Consider the following 20,387-nt stretch of genomic DNA (forward strand, 5'->3'; position numbering starts at 1 on the left):
AACCAATTTTTCTATGAGTATTTCTAAAAATCCAGTCTATTCAACTTTTCTCACCAAAGTTTCTTTTGGATCAAACCCCATTTTTCTTCTGAACTGGCAACAGATGGGAGTTGCAGCACAGCAAATTTCAATTAGGTAAGATATTAGGGAAAATGATTTGACAAGGGTGGTCAAACATTGGAACAGGCTGCCCAGAGAGGCTGTGGGATCTCCATTTTTTAAGATCTGATTCACAGCCCTGAGTAACCTGATCCAGCCCTGGAGTTGTATCTAACTTCAAAGCTGGCCCTGCTTTCAGCGGAGAGTTGGACCAGATAACCTCTGGAGTTCTACTCCATGCTAAATTATTCTGTGATTCTGTGAACTAAGGATGGAGTTCATTTCATCTGACTAAAAGTATGTCTATAGGACTATGTAGACAATTACCCTATGAAGAAAGACAAGCACTTACAGAAGCAAATTCAACTCCTTAGTTTTCTTAAGACTGGGACACTTACTCTTCACGCTTTTGTCTCTCTTAAGAATTAGAAGAAAAAAAGATGACCATCTTAGACTTGATATATAACTTCTACATAATCTCAGGTGAGACGGGTTCCAGTTTGAGCAACATTTTTTGGATAAACGGCAGCAACATGTTTATACTGAGCTTAACAGATAAACTGAACAGAAAGATAACACAATACAGTGACTTAATAGTGCTTGCTACCACATGTACCATAACCAACAGTCTCCAGTTCTGCCATTTCAACAGCACGTTTTCTATCTGCATTAAGAGAGAAGCATCTGACTTGCAGGTTTTTTTTAAATGGAGCACTATTTCAATTTGAAAGATCAGCCTCACCATGCAGGTTAGAAGAGCTCTTCTATCACACCGTATGGATAACAGATTAAGATTGATTTTTTTTTTCACATGATCTGCATACTTTTGCCTCTAGGCAAAATCAAACTTTAGTTTGATTTATTGGGTTAGCCAAGTCTATATTCTAATTCCAACAGAGGGCAGTACTCTTGATGAACTATCCTCTTGTAATTTACAGGCATGCCCAGAGACACATAGGCACAGAGTGTTCCTATATTCTACGTGAGATATCAACAAGCCCCAAGGTCACAGATTACAGAAACATTTAATAAAGGCATGTAAATGGTGATCAAAAGAGCATAGTGTAGATGATCCCATGTTATAAGACCTTGTTTTCCCTCAGAAATACAAAATAATTGCAGGAAATTTGCTGGGCAAAGCTTATGAAAAATCATCAGCTATTAATGAATGTAGCTACAAAGACTTGGTTACTACTTCTCTTCACTGTAGCATCATATAAAAGCAAAGTGACATGCTAAAAATTCCCATATTCATTAAATGTATTTTCCAGTAACAGATTTTAAACAAGATTTGACTAAGACCAAGAGTAACATCTTTGCCCATCTTGTCTGGCTGGGTGTCCCCATGGCAAATGCAGCTGCTGTTGCATGTTACTTTTCTTTTCTTTCTTAGGTAAGGACTGTACTGTCTCAGCTTTGCAACAAAAGCTGTTAATACATTTTATTAGGAAGAATGCTACCTCATTACGTCCACGTTTTAGCAACGAGTTCTTCGCTGTAAAGCCTATCTGGTGGTCAAATCCCCTGAACATCTGCATTATAGTAATTTTAATACAAGGTTCCAATTTAAATAATTTTATCAACAATGACTATTATTATCTATTCACAAAGCTGGAGCAAAGGTTAGAACTCCCACCCTCCCAAAGGAGAAGCTTAAATGAGAAGACAGACAAAGCCGAAGTCTCTTTCTGTACAAACACACATGACAAGCTTGTGCCTGGCTGGAAAAATTTCTGAAGCAAAGCAGTTTTGTCAGCAACTGCCAATTTCTTGAACTGAAAGAACTTTGCAGAAAGCACCGGTTTTAATCACACTTCATGCATTTCGTCCAGCCAGCTATGGCACACACTGTTACACTCCATCAGAAATTGTCCTTCTTGCCTATCAAATCATTTGGCTGGGACTTCAGGATCCTTGTCTGCAAGTCCGTGTAGGCATAGGACAGCCCCACCAACCTGCCATTTCCCCAGGTTTCTCAAGCTCAAGGGAAATCCTGCTACTCTTCCACATTCCCCGGTTAGATGCAGCCTTGCTGAATTTCTCCCCGCCTCAGATGAATGTGAGCCTTGTTCTTCGGACTACTAACAGCCTGCAGCTGAACAGGTCCAGCACAGGTCTGAAAGAACCCTTCACGATTTGCAGGATTTAGCTAACTAAAATTTCATACCTTATTTCTTGTAGATGAATGAGTACAGTATACAAAACCAAACTAAAAGTCTTCATGCTTGCTACTAGACCTTTCACTTCTTGTCAGCATATTCATGAAAGCTGTTTTCAGCCAAAAAAGCAATGCTTTTGTTTGTTTTTATTTTCTTTACGAAGTACATCTCCTTGATATTTTTCTAAGTTATTCTTCCCACTGTACATGTGCTAATCTTGCCTCCACTCTGCACAAAAATGTGTCCTAAGCTATGATGACAAATTCATACGGATAAACATGAACAGATTATAGAATATATGGAGTTACAAGTGAAAAGAGAAATGAAAACATTGTATACTTGTTTTTATAATGCAGCCTTCAACCTCGCTTGCCTTATTCCTCTCTCAAACACTGTCATTCCTTCCCCCACTGTGCACTAATTTCTGGTTTGCCAAATGACCTCTGCTAAATTTACAGTGAAGGGAACAGGACCCTTTCACACCCCTCCTGTGTGAAAGCAGGAGCAGATCTCTAATTGCTTATAATGATCTTCAATCTATGTTCAGTTTTCTTTAAGTGCAGGGATGAGAGGAAGCTGTTCGTCTTTGTTATATATGGAAACTACAACAGGGTTTCTTTAAATTACAGGTTTGATGTCAAGTTTCTGTGGGCTTAAATGCAAGACGGACTAAAGTGTAATGCTATGGAGAAGGTTCTGAAACAGATGTGATGGCATCAAATGAAGAGTGAGAGCTGGCAAACATGTCATCAGGTTAGATGACTATTCCTGCAACAATACCCTTTGCAGAAAAAGAACTGCTACAAAGGAAAGAGCCTCCCAATGGAGGAACCCTGCGTGCTTTAAAGTAATCATCAATGTCTATCTCAAAGAATAATCTAAAGCCCCAACAATAAACTTACTTGTTTTACTTGAAAACGAGCTAATATAGTCACCAGTACTTCTGCCTCAAGGATGTCGGCCGTTTGCCTTCACTTACCCGCTTGTGAAGACGTTCTGCTTCCTCCTGATACGCAGCAAGTTGTTGTTTCCATTGTTTTACATTGGCAGTGGACTCCAGCAGGGCTGCTGTGAGCTTAGCATTATTACCCTTGAGTGTGGCCAGTTCTGCCTCCCAATGCTTGCTGATTGTCGAACTGCACAGACAGAATGAGAATGTCAGAGCCCCCAGATCTCTTCCTTTTTTTTTCCTTAAAATATCTTGTAATTTTTTTTCAAAATATCCCGGAAAAATACAATTATGCAAAAATCCTGTGATTGAATATCCAAATGAGAATCCGAATGCTCAAATCAGCAAAACTATAAATTCAGAAAATATAGGCATATCATTATTGGAAAACAACCTCCACCCTCCCAGTGCAACAGGGTATTTTTTTTTAATAAAACGTTAAGGATGATGAAATACACATCAGCTTCCCAAAAGCAACAGTGTATAGTTCTAGAATAAGTATATGATTAGTCACTATTTTAACATACATGTATTGAGTGAAAGAGCTTTTTTAATCTACTACTTTATGAAATATATTGTAGAAAAAGATTTGTCACCAACTTGATTAAAGGCAGCTAATGTAGTGCTTTGGAACTACAGCTTAGTTGTCTTAATGCAAGCCTCCTATCCCTGAAAGATACTTTCTTTGTTAAATACCATATTTAATTTGTACTTGCAAACTCAAAGATCTTGAATTTCAGCACCATAATACTATCAATATGCCTTTCCTCAGTAATATCAGCAAACAGACTAAAGATCCAGGAGCGCAGAGATATTGCCTTATTGCAAAGAGGAATCCGATGCTGGGGTTTACTGAAGTAGCATATGGAAGAACAATCCTTGCCCACAATTTAGTTATTCTCTGAGCAAACACAGGGCTTTAATTTTCACAGGTAATTAGTTTGCCATCATCCACAGACCCTATCTTTGCACTCAGTATGCAAGGGAAAAACATCTCAGACACATCAGGTGAATGTATTAGTATGCAAATAGCTCATTAATGTTTACTAGTATAATGCTAACAGCACGTGAATTGCACACCTATATGGCATAATTGAAAACCAAAGATCTGTAACTCTGGCCAAAATGATTTTGTATATAGGTTTGTGATGAATTATGAGGAATTATTATAATTAACTAATTATAATATATTATAACAAATATATTTTAATATGCTTGATTTAATTATAAATTATTACTATTTTGTATGTAAGTTTATAGGTTTATTTGAGCTTTGTACATATGAACAATGAAACATTCTGCCACCATTTTGTCCACCAAGTTTCTTTTTTCCATTTCGTGCATATGCACAGCCCATCCCACCAAAGCATATTTCAAAAACATTATTACTCCTATAAATGCTCCTTAGGTGTTCAAAATCAACCAGCCACCAAGGAACGTTCATTACCAAGTCAGATCACATCTACTGTTTCGCTAAAACATGATGTCTGATTCTTTCATGCTCCAGCATTTTCTTCCAAATATGCTGCTTCATCCCCTTGAACAGGAATACAAGTTCCTTCAGTAGAGGAATTCCGGTTCTTTCAAATTGCTCTAGCATTTCATGATCTATTCAACTATTTAGAAGTTCACTGCTGGAAATCTTAAATCTTAAATGACTAAACTAAAATAACTATAATCATACTTTATCAGGGAACATTGACTCACATATTAAAGAAAATGAGAACAAATTTCTGTAACAATGTCTACTCTTCTGTTTCTCTAATCAGATTTACTTTTCACTTATAGTAGCACAGCAGATCAACAAATTCTGTAAAAAACATGCTAAAAAAATCTAGTTCATTATCATATTCATAATATATTACTTAAATTAGTCTAGTTTTGTATCTGATAATACACAATGACTTCCCAACTATTTAGACTTATCCTGTTTCTTCTTACAAAACTCCGCATTCTCTGACAAATACAACTATGTGATGGATATCATATGAGGAAACACAGAACCAACTACATGAAATTTTTGTTTAATAAAATTGTAATTTCATTAAAATAGCCCATAACCAAGCCTATAAGTGCTGACTTAGTTTTTTCAAATACTTTCTTGACAAACTAAAAAAGAAAGAAAAAAAAGTTATGCTGTGTAGATTATTTCGGTTAAAACTGGATTTATTTGGATTTAGATTGATTATTTTAGGACCAGATAAAAGCACACCTACAGCAGTCTGTTCTAAAGCTAGACTAAGAGTATCTGCATTGATGCCTATATCTGTAGAACTATGTTAGTTCAAATTTATCAACACTTTCAGAGGAAACACTGAGAAACATACGGTTCAGACACAATGAGAATTCTCACTTGGAAGAGAAGATGTTGGGACTAACAGCCGAGAGAGGGAACACACAGATCCAGAAGCTGAAGGACACGTGTGGAAAATTCAAAGGGCTCCCTACAACTGCTAGAGCCCCTGGACAGAATTTTGATGGTGGAACAGCTGCACTACAGACCCTCAGGATAGGTATGGGAAGGCTGCACATACTCATTCTCTCTAAAACCTTTTACTTAATTCCTGTCTGAAAGGCTTTTTGCTAAAAGGAATTGATTTTGCCCTCAGTGCATTAGATTCTATCACAGGATATACACACACAGCTCTGTCAGGTTGTCTTAACAGTTTTAAATACCTAAACCAAAACCAAATCATTCCTCATGTGTTCTGAGATTATTTGCTCTAGGAAGCACATGAAATATGAAGTCTTATGCAGTGATCAAAGTGATCCAAACTGCAATGCAACTTCTACCAGAACACCTTCCAGTTTTGCACTGCAGTACCAAGAGCAAAGCTCTATGTATACATTGGGGGACACAGGCATACACATTTGCAGTACTGTGGTGCAAGAATTCAACCTGCATATATGTTTTGTTTTATTTTGAAAGCCATCCATCCCTTCGCTGGCAGTGTCACAAATTTAACAGTTACTTCTTCAGACCTGTCAGAATTAACATCACTGGCTGCCTGGCACACTCGAAGTTTCAAGACAGTCCTTCAAAAAGTGAGACACCCTTAAACACTCTTGCTTGTTGCCTGCTTCTCAGCATGAAAAGCTCCACCAAACTTTTAAAGAGAATAAAGCCTGGTCACTTCCCTTGTGAAACTTCTGAACATCTGAAAGTAAGAGAACAAGCTGTTTTGCAAAAATCACTACATTAGGGGCAAATACAAGAGGGAGAATGGGCCTCTAATGGATAAGAGCAAAATACAAGTTTTATTGGCTCAACAGATCACGCTGTTAAAAAAAAAAAGCTTTTCATAACAGAGGTTTAGGTCTGATTGCACAGAAAATTATCTTTACAATGACAACTGTTCACAGATTGTAAGCACTTGTTAGCAAGCAAAAGGTCAAAACTCTTTCAAATCTCCAATCCTTGGTGATGGCCATGGTATCTGGTACATGTGTAACATCAGACCTCTCCACAGTCAGAACACTGCATGGTGCTCCACCTTCAAGGCAAGGGATTCAAAGTCAGACATTTAACACCTAAAGCCTCCAGAACACTACCAAAAACCACTCCTAGAATAACTGCTGACTGGTATCATACAGCCTAACTGTGACACCCCCTGAAAATTAAAGTAGGAGTCAATGATCTTGCATAGTTTTAGGCATTCTGACCAATTAACATCAGGCCAATCTGCTTTCTCATTGGGGATTAGTTACAACCCCAGTAAGTCACCAAGGAATAGCTTTGCTATCTGTCCATCTGTGACCTGAATAGAGTGCCAGAGGCTATAAATGGATGATTATCTTTCTCTGCAAAGTAGGTCACTTAAGGAAAATTAATCCGAAAAGCTCCAGTCACCGCATTTAGGCAGTTGGAGAAGCCTTGCGAAGGCAGGGGGCGGGAAGCACACATTAATGAGTTGCATTCAGAATTAAGTTATTTTGAGAGATGCTTCCATGAAACAAAGAAACAAAAGCAGTTCAAACAGAGATGTTTTCTGCTTTTTGAATCAGATTGCTTATTGTTTGCCAAGTTGTATGAGTACCAATACTATAAAACACAGCTTAAGCTTTATTTCAGATTAACAGAAATAAAATGTGCGCAGAATTCTGTTTCATTAATATTTTATTGGTTTTAATATTGGATTCATTGCATAAAATGCATTAATTTGAAAATCTGATTTCTTACTATAGCATAGTCATGGTTTCAAAGCACTACCGTTACCCAAGAGCACATAAGTTCTTTTCTTCAGGTGTCACTGTGATCTGCACTGCAGGTGTATGATGAGCAGTGCTGTCTTGGGATAACAGAAACGAAGAGGAATTCAGCTGAGTAGAGAATGGAGTACTTTCAGTCCAAAATCTGACATCTGGTATAGTAACTAAATGCATAAGACTTGACAAATATGAACAGAATAGAATCCCTGTAGCTGCTGCCCAGATTATAAATAGTGGCATGGGTTGGAAGCAAGCCCAAGAGTCTGGAGGAGTGAGCATTAACAATCAGCAGGAGAGGTATGTCAACCAGCTGGTAACAACGCATTAGCTGTGCTGGCAGCAAGGGGTGATCCTTTCCGACAGCCTTGCTGGTGAGCCTTACGGAGCAGCTCTTCATGCTTCAGGAAGCAAAGGGGGATTGTGAATGATTTGGTTCTGTTACAGTAGTATCCAAGAGCTCTAGGGAACTCAAGTAGTGCAGCTGCTTCTCTTTGGAAGTGTAAGGCAAGTGTTTGGTTTATGTAAAACTCCCTGGTGCATTTGGGAAGGAATTCTGCAGAAGGTCCTTAGGAAATCCTCCATTTGAAATAAGCTTCAGATAATGCTGAGGTGCAAGACTGGAAGGGTGACATCTCTGCAACAGGTTACACTTGCTATTGCCTATATTGGAATGATGTGACTGTCCTATTAGATGGAGATGTTGACTCTGCTGTCACAGAGGATGAGTGCAGCATCCCTCAAGGTACTCCTAAAAGCTCACAAGAATCACAAGAATCCTCCTCTCATTCATGCTGAGAATGAGAATTAAGCTCCTCACTTCATGTCCTGATTTGGAAGAAATTTTTAACAGGCATTTTGGGAATTTCACCCCTTTTCAGAGATTTCAAAAGGCATCTACTGTGGCCATTAAATGTGTAAAATTACTTCATGATAGAAAGGATTTTGAACATGATGGTTTTAGAGTTTGTCATGCTGCTCGTCCAAAGTACCATATGCTCTCGGTAGTGATTCAGAAATTTCTCCCTCTCTCTTGAACATTCAAAGCAAAATGGAAACAGAAAGGGGTTTTGTCATTTATTTAATTAGGCATAATTAGGAGTCCTAGAATGAGTGGGAAGCTGAAGAGCGAGCAGTGGAGTGGATCAGGTCCTATCTCACCATCCCAGGAAGGGGCAAGAAAGAAAAGTTTTGAGTTGTTCTGCCATTTTAGATTTCGTACAAAGCTGTCTGCTTGTACAGGCCCAGTAGTTTCAGCCACCCAAAAGACTCTGAACTTATGTGTATGAGGGACACAGTCATCTACAGTATAGCTAATAATTAAAGACCAGCAAAAGAGGAAAAGCTACGGTAAGAATGACAGCTTTTGTAAGAAGAAAACTTAAGAAACAAAACAAAATTGCTGCTTTACAGCTACCGCTTATTGTCTTATCTGTAGTTGTCATTAACTGGACACATACAAAAGGAAGTCTTGCTTGATAAACTGGAATTTATTAAAAAAGGGTAAATCCTCTCAAAGTTATAATCAAGAGATAATTACCGGGAAATTGCTTTGAGTTAAATATTTTGAGTGAGGCCAATGAAAAACTAATTAATATTCAAAGAGATCCTTATCCTTAATTAGAGTATTCAAAAGAATTTTTAGCAAAAGAGGATAGCTCCCCTGGGGAGAGAAGTAGGAACATTAATGGACCATGAAAGATGTGTTCTTCCCTTTGGGATAAGGAATATCTACATGATCTCAATGGAGTTACATCAGCACAAAAGGAGAGAAACATAGTTGTGAATCAGCTCTTCAGACTGGTTAAATGACAAATTCAATCATAGCAAAAAAAGATGAAGGAGGCCCTTGACGCACATCATACTTTAAGTCAGGTGACTAATAACAAAGCCACACACAACTACTGGAAAGTGAGGAAGGCAGCGGAATGGCTGAAATCAGCAGGTGGGCGCATGACTTCTTTGAGTCGATCATTCTCTACAACTGTTGAAGGTTTATCCCACTCCAGGATATATTGTTTTGTTTTGCACACCCCTTTGCTCAACTCAGAGCTACAATATGCTTGAACTCCTGATTTCTATGTCAGTGTAGAAGACAAAAATGCAGAAGCTTTTTCTGCAAATTCGGGCAGAGGGGTGCTTATGGAGCTATTACAGATTTCTCTTTCAAGGTGTTTCATATCCTAATCATGATCTTTCACTTTCGTTTAGCCTTTCAGTTTGACCATCGTCCCAGATTCTGAATCATCCAAAGTACCCATGCAGACCACGGACAGAAGAGTTGCCTTTCCAGTTCTGTTACGACAGACCTGTTCTTAGGCATCTCTTGTGCTGTGCTTTATCAGCTCACTGGGGAAGGGTCAATACCTTTGCAGACTTGACAGATAAAGATGATCAAAGATGTTGAATAACGGTACACACTCTTTCCACTATGTAGCAGACCACTATGCAATGCAAATTGGTGGCTATTTAGTTACACCACCTAAATCCATGTTCTATATTTCTAATACAGCCTTCATTCATCACATTTGAAGGAAGAAAAATTTCACAGAAATATTCCCTATGGTAAACTGGCACAGTATTCCTGCAGAAGACAACAAAGTCAGAGAAAAAAAAGCCCAAGTTTGGTGGTGTTCACTGCTTATTTAAACACTAAGAGACAATGGCAACATAACAGCTCCTGAAAGGCACTCCATGGGATGGAGAAAATCGGGTATTGACACAAAATTAATGCTTCAGCTATGATCCTTATCAATCAGGGACTTAAAACCCAGTCCTGACCCAAGTTAAAGTGGGGGACAAAGAGAAAAGTCACTCTTCTCCACAAGAAACAATGAAGCTTCCAAGCTTCTTGAATTGTCTGCTAGTGTACACTGGATGTAGTTACACAGGTGACATTTAAACTCTATTTCTCATTAAACTTACACTGCTAAGAACAGTTTTAATGCATGTGTTTTGTACAATGTAACACAATGCAAAAGGCTTGTATTTAACCTGAATCATCACAGTAGCACTAAGAAAATCCCTGCTTTCTCTGAAGAGGCTCAACTTTTATTTTAATTTTATTCTTTTAAAAAGATCTCATTTTTGACTTAGTCATTTAATTATATATAGTACAGAGACACTAGATTATCTCATCATGAAGGCCACAGAACATAAACCAAAATCAGTAATTCTCTTCTAACTTTCAGCCCTTTGCAGGAGCAAGCATAGCTAATTGATTTCTAGCTTTTTTTTTGCACTAAACATTAAAACGTTATATACCTAACATTTATCGCATACTTTGAAAAATTAAAAAAAGATTTGCACTTGCTCCCTTACTGCAATTGCTTAATGGTGTCACTGCAAGTATTTTATTCTGATGTCTGTGAGACCTTGCAGACCTAAAATTTTATCACATACTCTGAAAAAGTAAAAAAAGATTTGCCTTTGCCCCTTTACTGAAATTACTTATTGGTATCACTGGAAGTAGTTTATTCTCATGTGTGTAATGTATCTCATATTTTCCACAACTGATACCAAATAAGTATTTTTAGTGCATTAAACACTAGGCATAATTCCTTGCTGTTGCTATGGTGCTGAATATTTCAAACATTCCAACAAATTGCATTTTCAAAAGCAGCCTAAGTTATTCAGGAACTTATATCCCATTTTCTAAAATGACGAGGTATTTGGCTGTGAAGAAAGTCAAATTGACTTGGGGTCCTATGGCACTTAATCACTTTATGAAAGCCGTTAGATGATGTGGTTATCGGCAAGTCAGATACCAGGACACGGTGACCCTGACATTAAAATAATCTGAAGTATGACCACTTTCATTCTGGAACTCATTCCTACACACAAGAATTTAAAGCAGTTTAACTGTAAATTCACACTTTGAATTAGTAGGGATTAATTTTGCTGAGGCCCCTGGCTAGACAAAACCCTGTGTTTCTTTCACAAATCCTACCCATGACAACAATTTGTGTGTGCACTGAACCCGTTGACACTCTGTCAGCAATGTAGCAGAAGAGAAGAGTGTTTGAGTGCCCTGCGCTTCTGTCACCTGGGCTCTAATTTATTGAGTGCTATTGATCTCAAGAGTTTCACTGAATCGTGCTCTCGATTACACCTCGGTGAGTTTGAGAAACTTCCCTAACTTCAGCACAAAATGTTGCAGTGGTAAGGACAAGGAACAACTTTTCCCAGCGACCGCACATCTGCCACTAAGTAAAAGGGGGCCAAAAAGCCTCGAGCTTCTGAAAGCCATATGGACTGGGGAGTTTGCACTCTCCAAACACTGCCGTGGTGCGTGTCAGCTGGACAGACAGACCAGCACAAACTGGCACAGTTTGCGCACAGTCAGGCTTAGCACCCGTCCATCTCTACAGTCCTCCAAGGCTTTACGTGGTCTGCAACCCTCCCGTGCCCATCTGAAACACTTCTGGACGTGCAAGGCACATCCGTGCTTTCGTGCAAGGAGAATACAACGCTGGTGGGTGGCAACGCAGCCCTCAAATCGTTGCAGGTTACGTGGAACTGGAAAAGGACTCCATACAGAACAGTAACTGTGTCTTACAGCTGCAGGGACACTGCACAGTGCAGAAGAGATCCAGCATCATTGCTGTAACACGTGGAAACGGTTCAGCCCAGAGCCCTCCGTGCCGAGGCCCATTTTACTTAGCTATACAGATGTGGCCCATAAGGCTGTTGCAGCTACAGGCTGATGCTATGGAGCTCAGCAGAGGTTCTCAGCTTTGCAACAACAGGGTGAAGACAGTAAGAGCTATGCTCTGAGCAATTGCAGCCACATGTAGAGCAGTGAGGTGGCTAAAGGAACCTCTCACAACCCTGTAAATCTGACATACACCAAATGCAAAGGGGTGGAGATCCTCAGCACAAACCCCTGCCTGCATTTCCAGGTACTGTCACAGCTTTAATTGGAGTGTATTGCACCTCTGCTGAAGACACCAGCTCTTATGAGTGGCTGAATGTGAAAGATTTACAAGTGCCTGTATTAGATCTCAGTTGAACTTTCTGTTAGTGATACCACAGGAGAGCTCAGCCTCTAAGACCCCTTAATGGTTCCCCTCTTACCTTCATAGAAAACGCTGAACTCATCAGAACAATCATTACAGCTGCAGGGCCAGCAACAGAAAGACATTCTATAGAATGACCTAGAGGAATACTTACACGTAATTAGGCAGTTTCATAAAGATTCCGAATTATGACTGTTTGGCCCTCATCCAGCTACTGCATTAGCTTATCTTACAATATCAAACAATAACTACTGGTGCAATTAATTTTTGCATCGCAATTGCCAGTTTGCTTACTCCAGTAAATAGAACAACATGCATTAATTGCACAGTTAGCACTAGAGGTGAACTGTCAGTTTACATGCTGACAACAAAATAATTTTATACCATTAAGGGAACAGAAGCTATGTGAGAGCATGGCAAATTTTATTAAGTTTCATTTATCTCCTGTGATAGCCATACAATTACTTAAGAGTCAATAGCCGATATATAAAGCTCAAACTAAACCATCTATGGAGCTGTCAGAAGTACTCTGAAGAACAAGGAGTAAGTCACATAACTATATGATCACAGCAAAATATTTATTGACTGTACAGGTTTGAACAAAACAACTTGCAAGTGAGTTGCAACACTTTTAAGTGGATACTATAACTCACATTTTTTTCCATCCCAGCTTTTTAAGAGAATAGAATTATTAAATTTGCCTTTTCTAAAGCAAACCTGAATCCAAGAAAACACTAAATTTTTTGCACTACATTGATCCTAGAGTTGAATTTACTAAAAAGAGATTAAATGGATGAAAAAAAAAGATTAAATTTAATACATGGGAAGTCTCTGATAGTGGTACTTTTTCTGTGAACTACAGGTAACACTCAGAGGAAGCAGTGCCTATGTAAGTTTCTCCCTCTCCCCTACCATAAAAAAATCCCAGTTTTTAAGAAAAAAATCTAACATGGCACCTTCCTTAACTCACTGATAGCTGCTAGTTCTTTTTTACTCAGTCTAGACTGAGCGATCTTAGGTTTCCTTCAGCTTCTCTTCAGAATAATGCATAGGTTAGATGACCTGGCTCAAAAACTCAGCTGGAAGTTAAAAATATAATAATTTATGGACCTGTTCTTCCCAATTGAACAATTAATTGGCGCAATAGTTTTAAAGCAGAATATAAAGCTTGGATCCCCACTTCTCTACCTGCCCCACCTTACTTAACTCATCACAAACCCAACAGGGATGCCAAGAGTATGAAGTTGCACATGAGTTTTGCTAGTTGTGAATTCACAGACAGCAGAAGAGATGCTGAGCTCCCATCCTTTCACAAGGCTATGCCTATGTGACACGGCACTGTTTCAGCACGTTTGTTTTCTAATATTGCGAGCACTATTTCACTTTCCCTGTGTCATGGTTTAACCCCAGCCAGCAACTAAGCACCACGCAGCCACTCACTCACTCCCCCCCAACCCAGTGGGATGGGGGAGAAAATTGGGAAAAGAAGTAAAACTCGTGGGTTGAGATAAGAACGGTTTAATAGAACAGACAAGAAGAAACTAATGATGATGATAACACTAATAAAATGACAACAGTAGTAATAAAAGGATTGGAATGTACAAATGATGCGCAGTGCAATTGCTCACCACCCGCTGACCAACACCCAGCTAGTCCCCCAGTGGCAATTACCCCAGACCCCCCTTCCCAGTTCCTAAACTAGGTGGGACGTCCCATGGTATGGAATACACCGTTGGCCAGTTTGGGTCAGGTGCCCTGGCTGTGTCCTGCGCCAACTTCTTGTGCCCCTCCAGCTTTCTCGCTGGCTGGGCATGAGAAGCTGAAAAACCCTTCACTATAGTCTAAACACTACTTAGCAACAACTAAAAACATCAGTGTTACCAACATTCTTTGCATACTGAACTCAAAACATAGCACCGTACCAGCTACTAGGAAGACAGTTCACTCTATCCCAGCTGAAACCAGAACACCTGATAAGGCACCTAGACTAGGAAAAGGGTAGGGCAAACAGCATGATAGGAAGATGTTTAAAAAGCTTTCCTGAGCTTCCCACTGTGCTGAATGTAAGCCCAGCACCAATGATCCCTAAAGTGCTAACATAGAATTAAACAAGAATACTAAAATCTCTGGAGAGTGTAGAAAGAAGGTGCTACACAATAGGTGTTGTCATATAATTACATTAGTTTTCAATTTCAGAGTATTTCCTAAATAAAGTGAACAGGTAAGTCGTAGTCATACACAGTGATCAGTTAGACCACACTTCGGGCATGTAGGAAACTCAGTTATCTCTTAAAATTCAGGCAAACTTAATTTGAATGTACTACCTACATGAAAAAGCATGTGGCTTCAGACAATGAACCCCTATGTTATTTCTATACCTATTTTCACTATAGTGAGGGGGAAAAAAAATCTTATTTTTCTTCCTTTGGCAAACTAGAGAGTTGGTTAACTTCCTATAATTCAGTCAATTCAGTTTTAGGGTTTTGGTTTGGTTCGGATTTTTTTGTCTGAGCCATGTTGTTTAAATAAAACTACTTCTTAATTTCCTGTGTGGTTGCAGTCTCCCAGAAGAATGGTTTCCACTATTGTAACTTGAATTTCAAAACCAAACCCTTTGCATATCATGACAGGAAGACAGGACATCATTACACCACAGTGCCACAGAGTAAAATCTGCAAAGCCAACAACCTACAATCAAAGTTCAGCACAACAAATGGACCAACCACATGTGACATTTTATTATTGTGTACTTGAGAAAACAAGAGTCCAAGGCATCCCAGACATTTTATTTCAGCACCTTCACCCAGCTCCAGCGCCCTTCATTTGCCAAATGGCTTAAGAGGGGATTAAAAAAAACCCCTCTCGTACACTAGTTCATTGCTGATTTGTGCCAACCCAATTCATTACAGACAAAACTTGATGGCTGTTTGGTTTCGCTATGAAATACTTTGATGATGCTTATGAATTGCCAGTTGTCCAAATCTCACCAAAGTGCTATTCAGCAACTTAAATTCATCTCAGCAGAGCCCCATGTTACATGATCAAAACCACTGATCAACACGAGCCACTTTCTGCCTGTAGTACAAAATGTCAGTGGCATCTACAGTGATATTAAAGGAACTCAAAAGAGGTGACTCTTTAGGTACAGAAAGCTTCCCTAAAGCATAAAGCTGACGGAAAACTATAGGAAATGTTGATCTCTATTTAGCTGTATTCCCCATTTTATTCTTCAAGCTAACTCTTACCTCAAGGCTAACTCTTACCTCAAGAAGAGAATACATTAAGTACTTCATATTTTTGACAGACAAAATATTCCACTTCTGTATTTATCTGTGCCTGCCCCCAACCTCTACCCATGTCTGCAGGAAGCAGGTCAATCCTTTTGAAGTTCCACTGCAAGGTGTCTGCTTACTACAATGCAACAGGAAATAATCAACATTAACACAATTATGTTCAATAACACAACTTGTTCAGGTGGAGCCTGAATACTGTTTGCGCAGACACGTTCTTAAACAGCTTACAATAAAGCAGCTTTGGACTTTTAGTTGATCAACAAGCTTTTACTGTAGTCTTCCAGGGCCTTATGCTATCTGGACAAGAATCATGACCTGGACAGTAGGGAGAGTAAAGGAAACAGCCCACCAGGGAGCCATGGCAGGATGACAGCAATGCTGGGGAAGACGACACCTGTCTTACCTCCATAGAAAACAGGGAGCACAACTCTGGATCATAATGTTGGCAGGAGGTACAATTTAAGGCTGGGCCTGGTAAAGAGGGCTTCATGGACGAAACCCATTTTCCCCAGGTTTAGACATTTAAAAGCTAAGAGAGGTTGAGTATCCTGAGATGGCACTTCATCTGACTGGTCTTAGGTGACTATCTATGAAGAAATGCAGCAGGCACTATGGAAGCCCCTCAGGCATAATTTTTCGACCTCAGTGTCATGTGGATGTGGCAGAATTTGCTGGTTCTTCCCCAGAGGACCCAGGCTACAGCATTCTCCAAAAGAATTACTACCTTCACTAGGTTTACTTGTAAAGCCTACCTCTAAATAAGGGAGAAATCTTTAGCAATCTTAATTCATCTCACAAAAATGACACACTCCAAAGAGTAACATATTAGTCAAACAGCATGGATCTTTTGGATTAGACCTGAAACCAAGCTTCTTACTTCATGTGAAAATTAAGAGCTCCTGGTCCTTGGTCCTATATCTCTTGCAGGGATGCAACATGATCCCTCAAAGGATAAGCAGCGACACAGATTATGAATTTCAGTTAGCTCTATTCCAGATAAATTCTAGGAAAAAAAAACTTTGATGAAAGCTATTTTTGTATAAAGGATTAATTTAAATATAAAACAATTATTTAAAAAAATATACATACTCATGCTATGTATTCTTAATATAGTTTTCTAAACTGCTTTTGTCTGCTTTGTCAAACTTTAGTTTTTAAATATGCATTCTTTCAAGAAGTGGGCAGAGGTAATCCATTTGGCTGAATCCTATCAATAAATCTAAGACCAGCAAGTGGCTTCATCAAGTTGACCGTGATTTCTTTGCAACACACAGACAACTGTATGCTGGCTCTTAACCGCAGAAGTCAACAGACACAGCACAGTTAGTTCCTAAGCCACATGTGCCTGGGAGTGAAAAGTATTCCAGGGGACAGAAGCGTTCATGCAGCTCCATCTAATCCTCCTTTCTGTATGACCGCTGAAGGAGCCTGTATCAGCTGCTCAGGGTACAGTTGCTAATCACAGTTGTTAATTCTGAAGCTTTAACTACAGCATCAGAGAGGCAGCAAAGGAATAGGAGCTGCAGCTACCTCCTAAACTCATGCTCCATCTCTGCTTTCCTTTTAACCCAAGCAGATTTTGGCACAGCAGGACATCTATCTCATACCTTGAACAGGAAAAGAATCTGTAACTTAAGTATTTGTTGCCAGCTATCACTGGCTCTGACTTTCATGGTCAATCCCCTCGAAGAAAGTTATCTAATCGATTAAAAATCAGCTAATTTTTAAGTCCATATGGGCTTCATTAACACCACCTAAGTACTTTATAAATGGCAAAATCCATGGATCCAAGGGTCCACATAGCGCATTTTAGGTGAATCCACAATTAATAACTCACCAAGACTTAAAGTGGAAACACTCCATAACTTACGGTGCTTGACATCTTGTAACTCAGGTCTGATGTAATGTAAATTCCCCTACCCCATATCTAATAGTAACCTCATAAATTACAGTAGGATTAAAATGAATGACAGGCTCTTAAGCTTAAACATCTGCAGAAGATGGTGCTCACCAAACTGATTTCTGTTTCCAAAGTGTACCTCTTCTCCAATGAGAGGGGGCAGTTAAGAAGGGAGTAATACAGAAAAGACTAAAAGAAATACAAAAACCCATAAAGTAAATGGATCATTTCATCTCCAATGTGAGTTGTTAAAGGATGAAGGTATGTTTATTTATATTCTGCTTGAAGTTTGAGAAAAATGAGTGCTACACTGTTTCAAGAATAGTATTGTTTAGTCATTGTCATGATAGTTGTACGTTTATAATCAGGCCTTCCAGATGGCAATGAAACCATAGCCACAATGCATATGTAAGATTTCAGAAGTGATAATCTATCTATATAAGTGCAGCTTCTCATATAAGAAGTCCGTGTATCTCATGATCTACCACTACACCTAAGATAACACAGAGGGCAGAGTAACTAGCTGGTATCAGTAAGAGGACGTCTAAACTGGTATCAATCAGATGCATTCAATGGAGCTTCAGCTTCACCTTCACTAAAATGCACTGAGTTACAGACTTTTTTCTTCTTTCCCTCCCCCCTTTCTAAAAATACTTCCCTCAAGTATTCCACAGGGTTTGGCCCTGCTGCCTAAAAAACTTGACATATATCCTTTCTCTTAGAGTAAAGCAGACAAATGAGGTACAGTGATACACCGATCTTTCAGAAGAGCAGGCAAAACAGACATTACAGCTGGTGCAGCATAGAGAGGCCAAGTAACTTCGAAACACAAAGAGCCTGCATTTAAAAGAGCCACTAACTGAAAGGTTTGGGCTTTTGTTGTTGTTTTGCTGGAGTTGGGTTGTTTTTTTTGTTTCAGGTGACTTAATTTTAGCTCCTGTCTTCTCAGTAAAGCATGAAACTAATTCCTGGTACAGAATCATAGGATGGTTTGGGTTGGAAGGAACCTTTAAAGATCATCTAGTCCAACCTCCCTGCCATGGGCAGGGACACCTTCCACTAGACCAGGTTGCTGGCCTTGAACGCTTCCGATGATGGGGCATCCACAACTTCTCTAAGCTACATGTTCTGATGTCTTATCCTCATCGTATAAAATCTGGATGAATTTATTGAAGTACTCAAGCAATTGAACAACTGGATATGTTTCTTCATTGAAAATGAACACTTCACAAATACTCAAGAAAGTACGGCTTTGGGAGGCAGGTTTATGTGGTATGGGCTTTAGAACAGTAAGGTTGTATTTTGAGAATACATTGTTGCTATGAGTTATAACATATTTTAATATACCAAAACTGACAAAAGGCCAAGTTCTCTCTTGCCTTCTGAGTTTTTTTAAAGTTGTTTTTTAGCTTGGGAACTTTGAATCCAAAACTGTTCAGCAACACTTCAATTTCCTTTACTCCTGAGGAATATGACAGAGGCATTCTACCATGACTACAATGACTGTAATTTACACAAGTTTCTCCATGTTCAGTATATTGATTTTACAAAATAATCCAAAGCTGACAATAAGTGAACCTTGAGATGAGTAAATTACACACAAATCTAAGTAAGACAGTGATGCAGATTGTTCTGCAGCATACTTAAAAGTGATCTGAAGGCAACAAATCTTCAATTCCCTTTAATATCCTTTCTCTAAAACTGTGTAACCTTTTCAATAATTTCTACGTGGATGCGACTATGTATGCTGAAACTCAAGTCTAGACTATTCTCCAGTTTCATAGACTCAGATTATAACTACAGAGTCCATTTAGAGGCAGAAAACAGTAAATGAACAAGTCTGGAAAAGTTTCTTTAGCATTTGTCTACCCATATGGGTGCTGCATAAGCAATGTATTTTGTGTTCGTAAAGATAAGTGGACTAAGTCTTGCACTTGAAATGAAGCAGCTATACACCAGCTACAAGGAATCTTTATCTTCTAACATATACTTTTGAGGCTGTTGGGGCATAATTTGAAGAGGTCTCTCTGCAGAGGCAAAGCATGTGTGTGTGCAGATGGGTGCAAACTGTGTGATACTCTTACCTGCAGAACAGACTGCCATAGGGAATTCTTGTTACAAACAAAATTCCAGGCTCTGAAGAAAGCCCCCCACCTCCTCATCAAGAATTAATCCCAGGCTGAAGGTATGGGCATAAATGGTTCACATTACCTTGGTCATAAAATACTTTCATGCATCAACCGTCCTAAGAAATGAGGACGAGACAGTGAAGTTTGAGTGATCAGACTTCATGAAAAATAGGTTTGTCCTACAAAACATCCCCTCTGCCTTTGTTTTTCATAAAAGGCTTCTCTTCTTAATGGTCATACCTGTTAGAAAATTCATTTGAGACTCAGGGGATCAATAGCTCTGTGGGGTTTTTCTTCCCTGGTAACTTCAGGTGTTACGGGCTTTCTATTTTTGTTTCTTTAATGAGTGGCTTAAAAATGGCAAGTATGCACTAAGGCTTCCAATCCAAACAAGGCACGACATTTGTAGCTTCAAAGCATTAACTCTTTCCACAGATTATTCTACAAAGTGGCTATTTCCTCTCAAAATTTTTCATTGTGGTTTTTTTTCTGGAGAATAGTGTATTGAGATGTGCAGTATTTCTTTGGTGACTGTTCTCTTTGCTACTAATGACACTTCTCAGTTTTGAAAAAAAATGTTTGATAAGACACTGGTTAGAGTTGGAAATGCTGACCTAACTTCAGCAAAATTTAT

General features: G+C 39.0%; 1 protein-coding gene across 3 annotated transcripts in view; it reads right to left on the bottom strand.

Moving 5' to 3' along the window:
* HOMER1 (homer scaffold protein 1) overlaps positions 1-20,387 on the bottom strand; it is a 92,421-nt gene that overhangs the window by 17,843 nt on the left and 54,191 nt on the right. For all 3 annotated transcript variants that reach the window (XM_049794436.1, XM_049794434.1, XM_049794435.1), the window contains exon 6: positions 3,238-3,394. In XM_049794436.1, coding sequence (XP_049650393.1) covers positions 3,238-3,394 — 157 coding nt within the window. The remainder of the gene's footprint in view (positions 1-3,237; positions 3,395-20,387) is intronic.

Source organism: Accipiter gentilis, chromosome Z (assembly GCF_929443795.1).
Source record: "Accipiter gentilis chromosome Z, bAccGen1.1, whole genome shotgun sequence".
NCBI lineage: Eukaryota > Metazoa > Chordata > Aves > Accipitriformes > Accipitridae > Astur > Astur gentilis.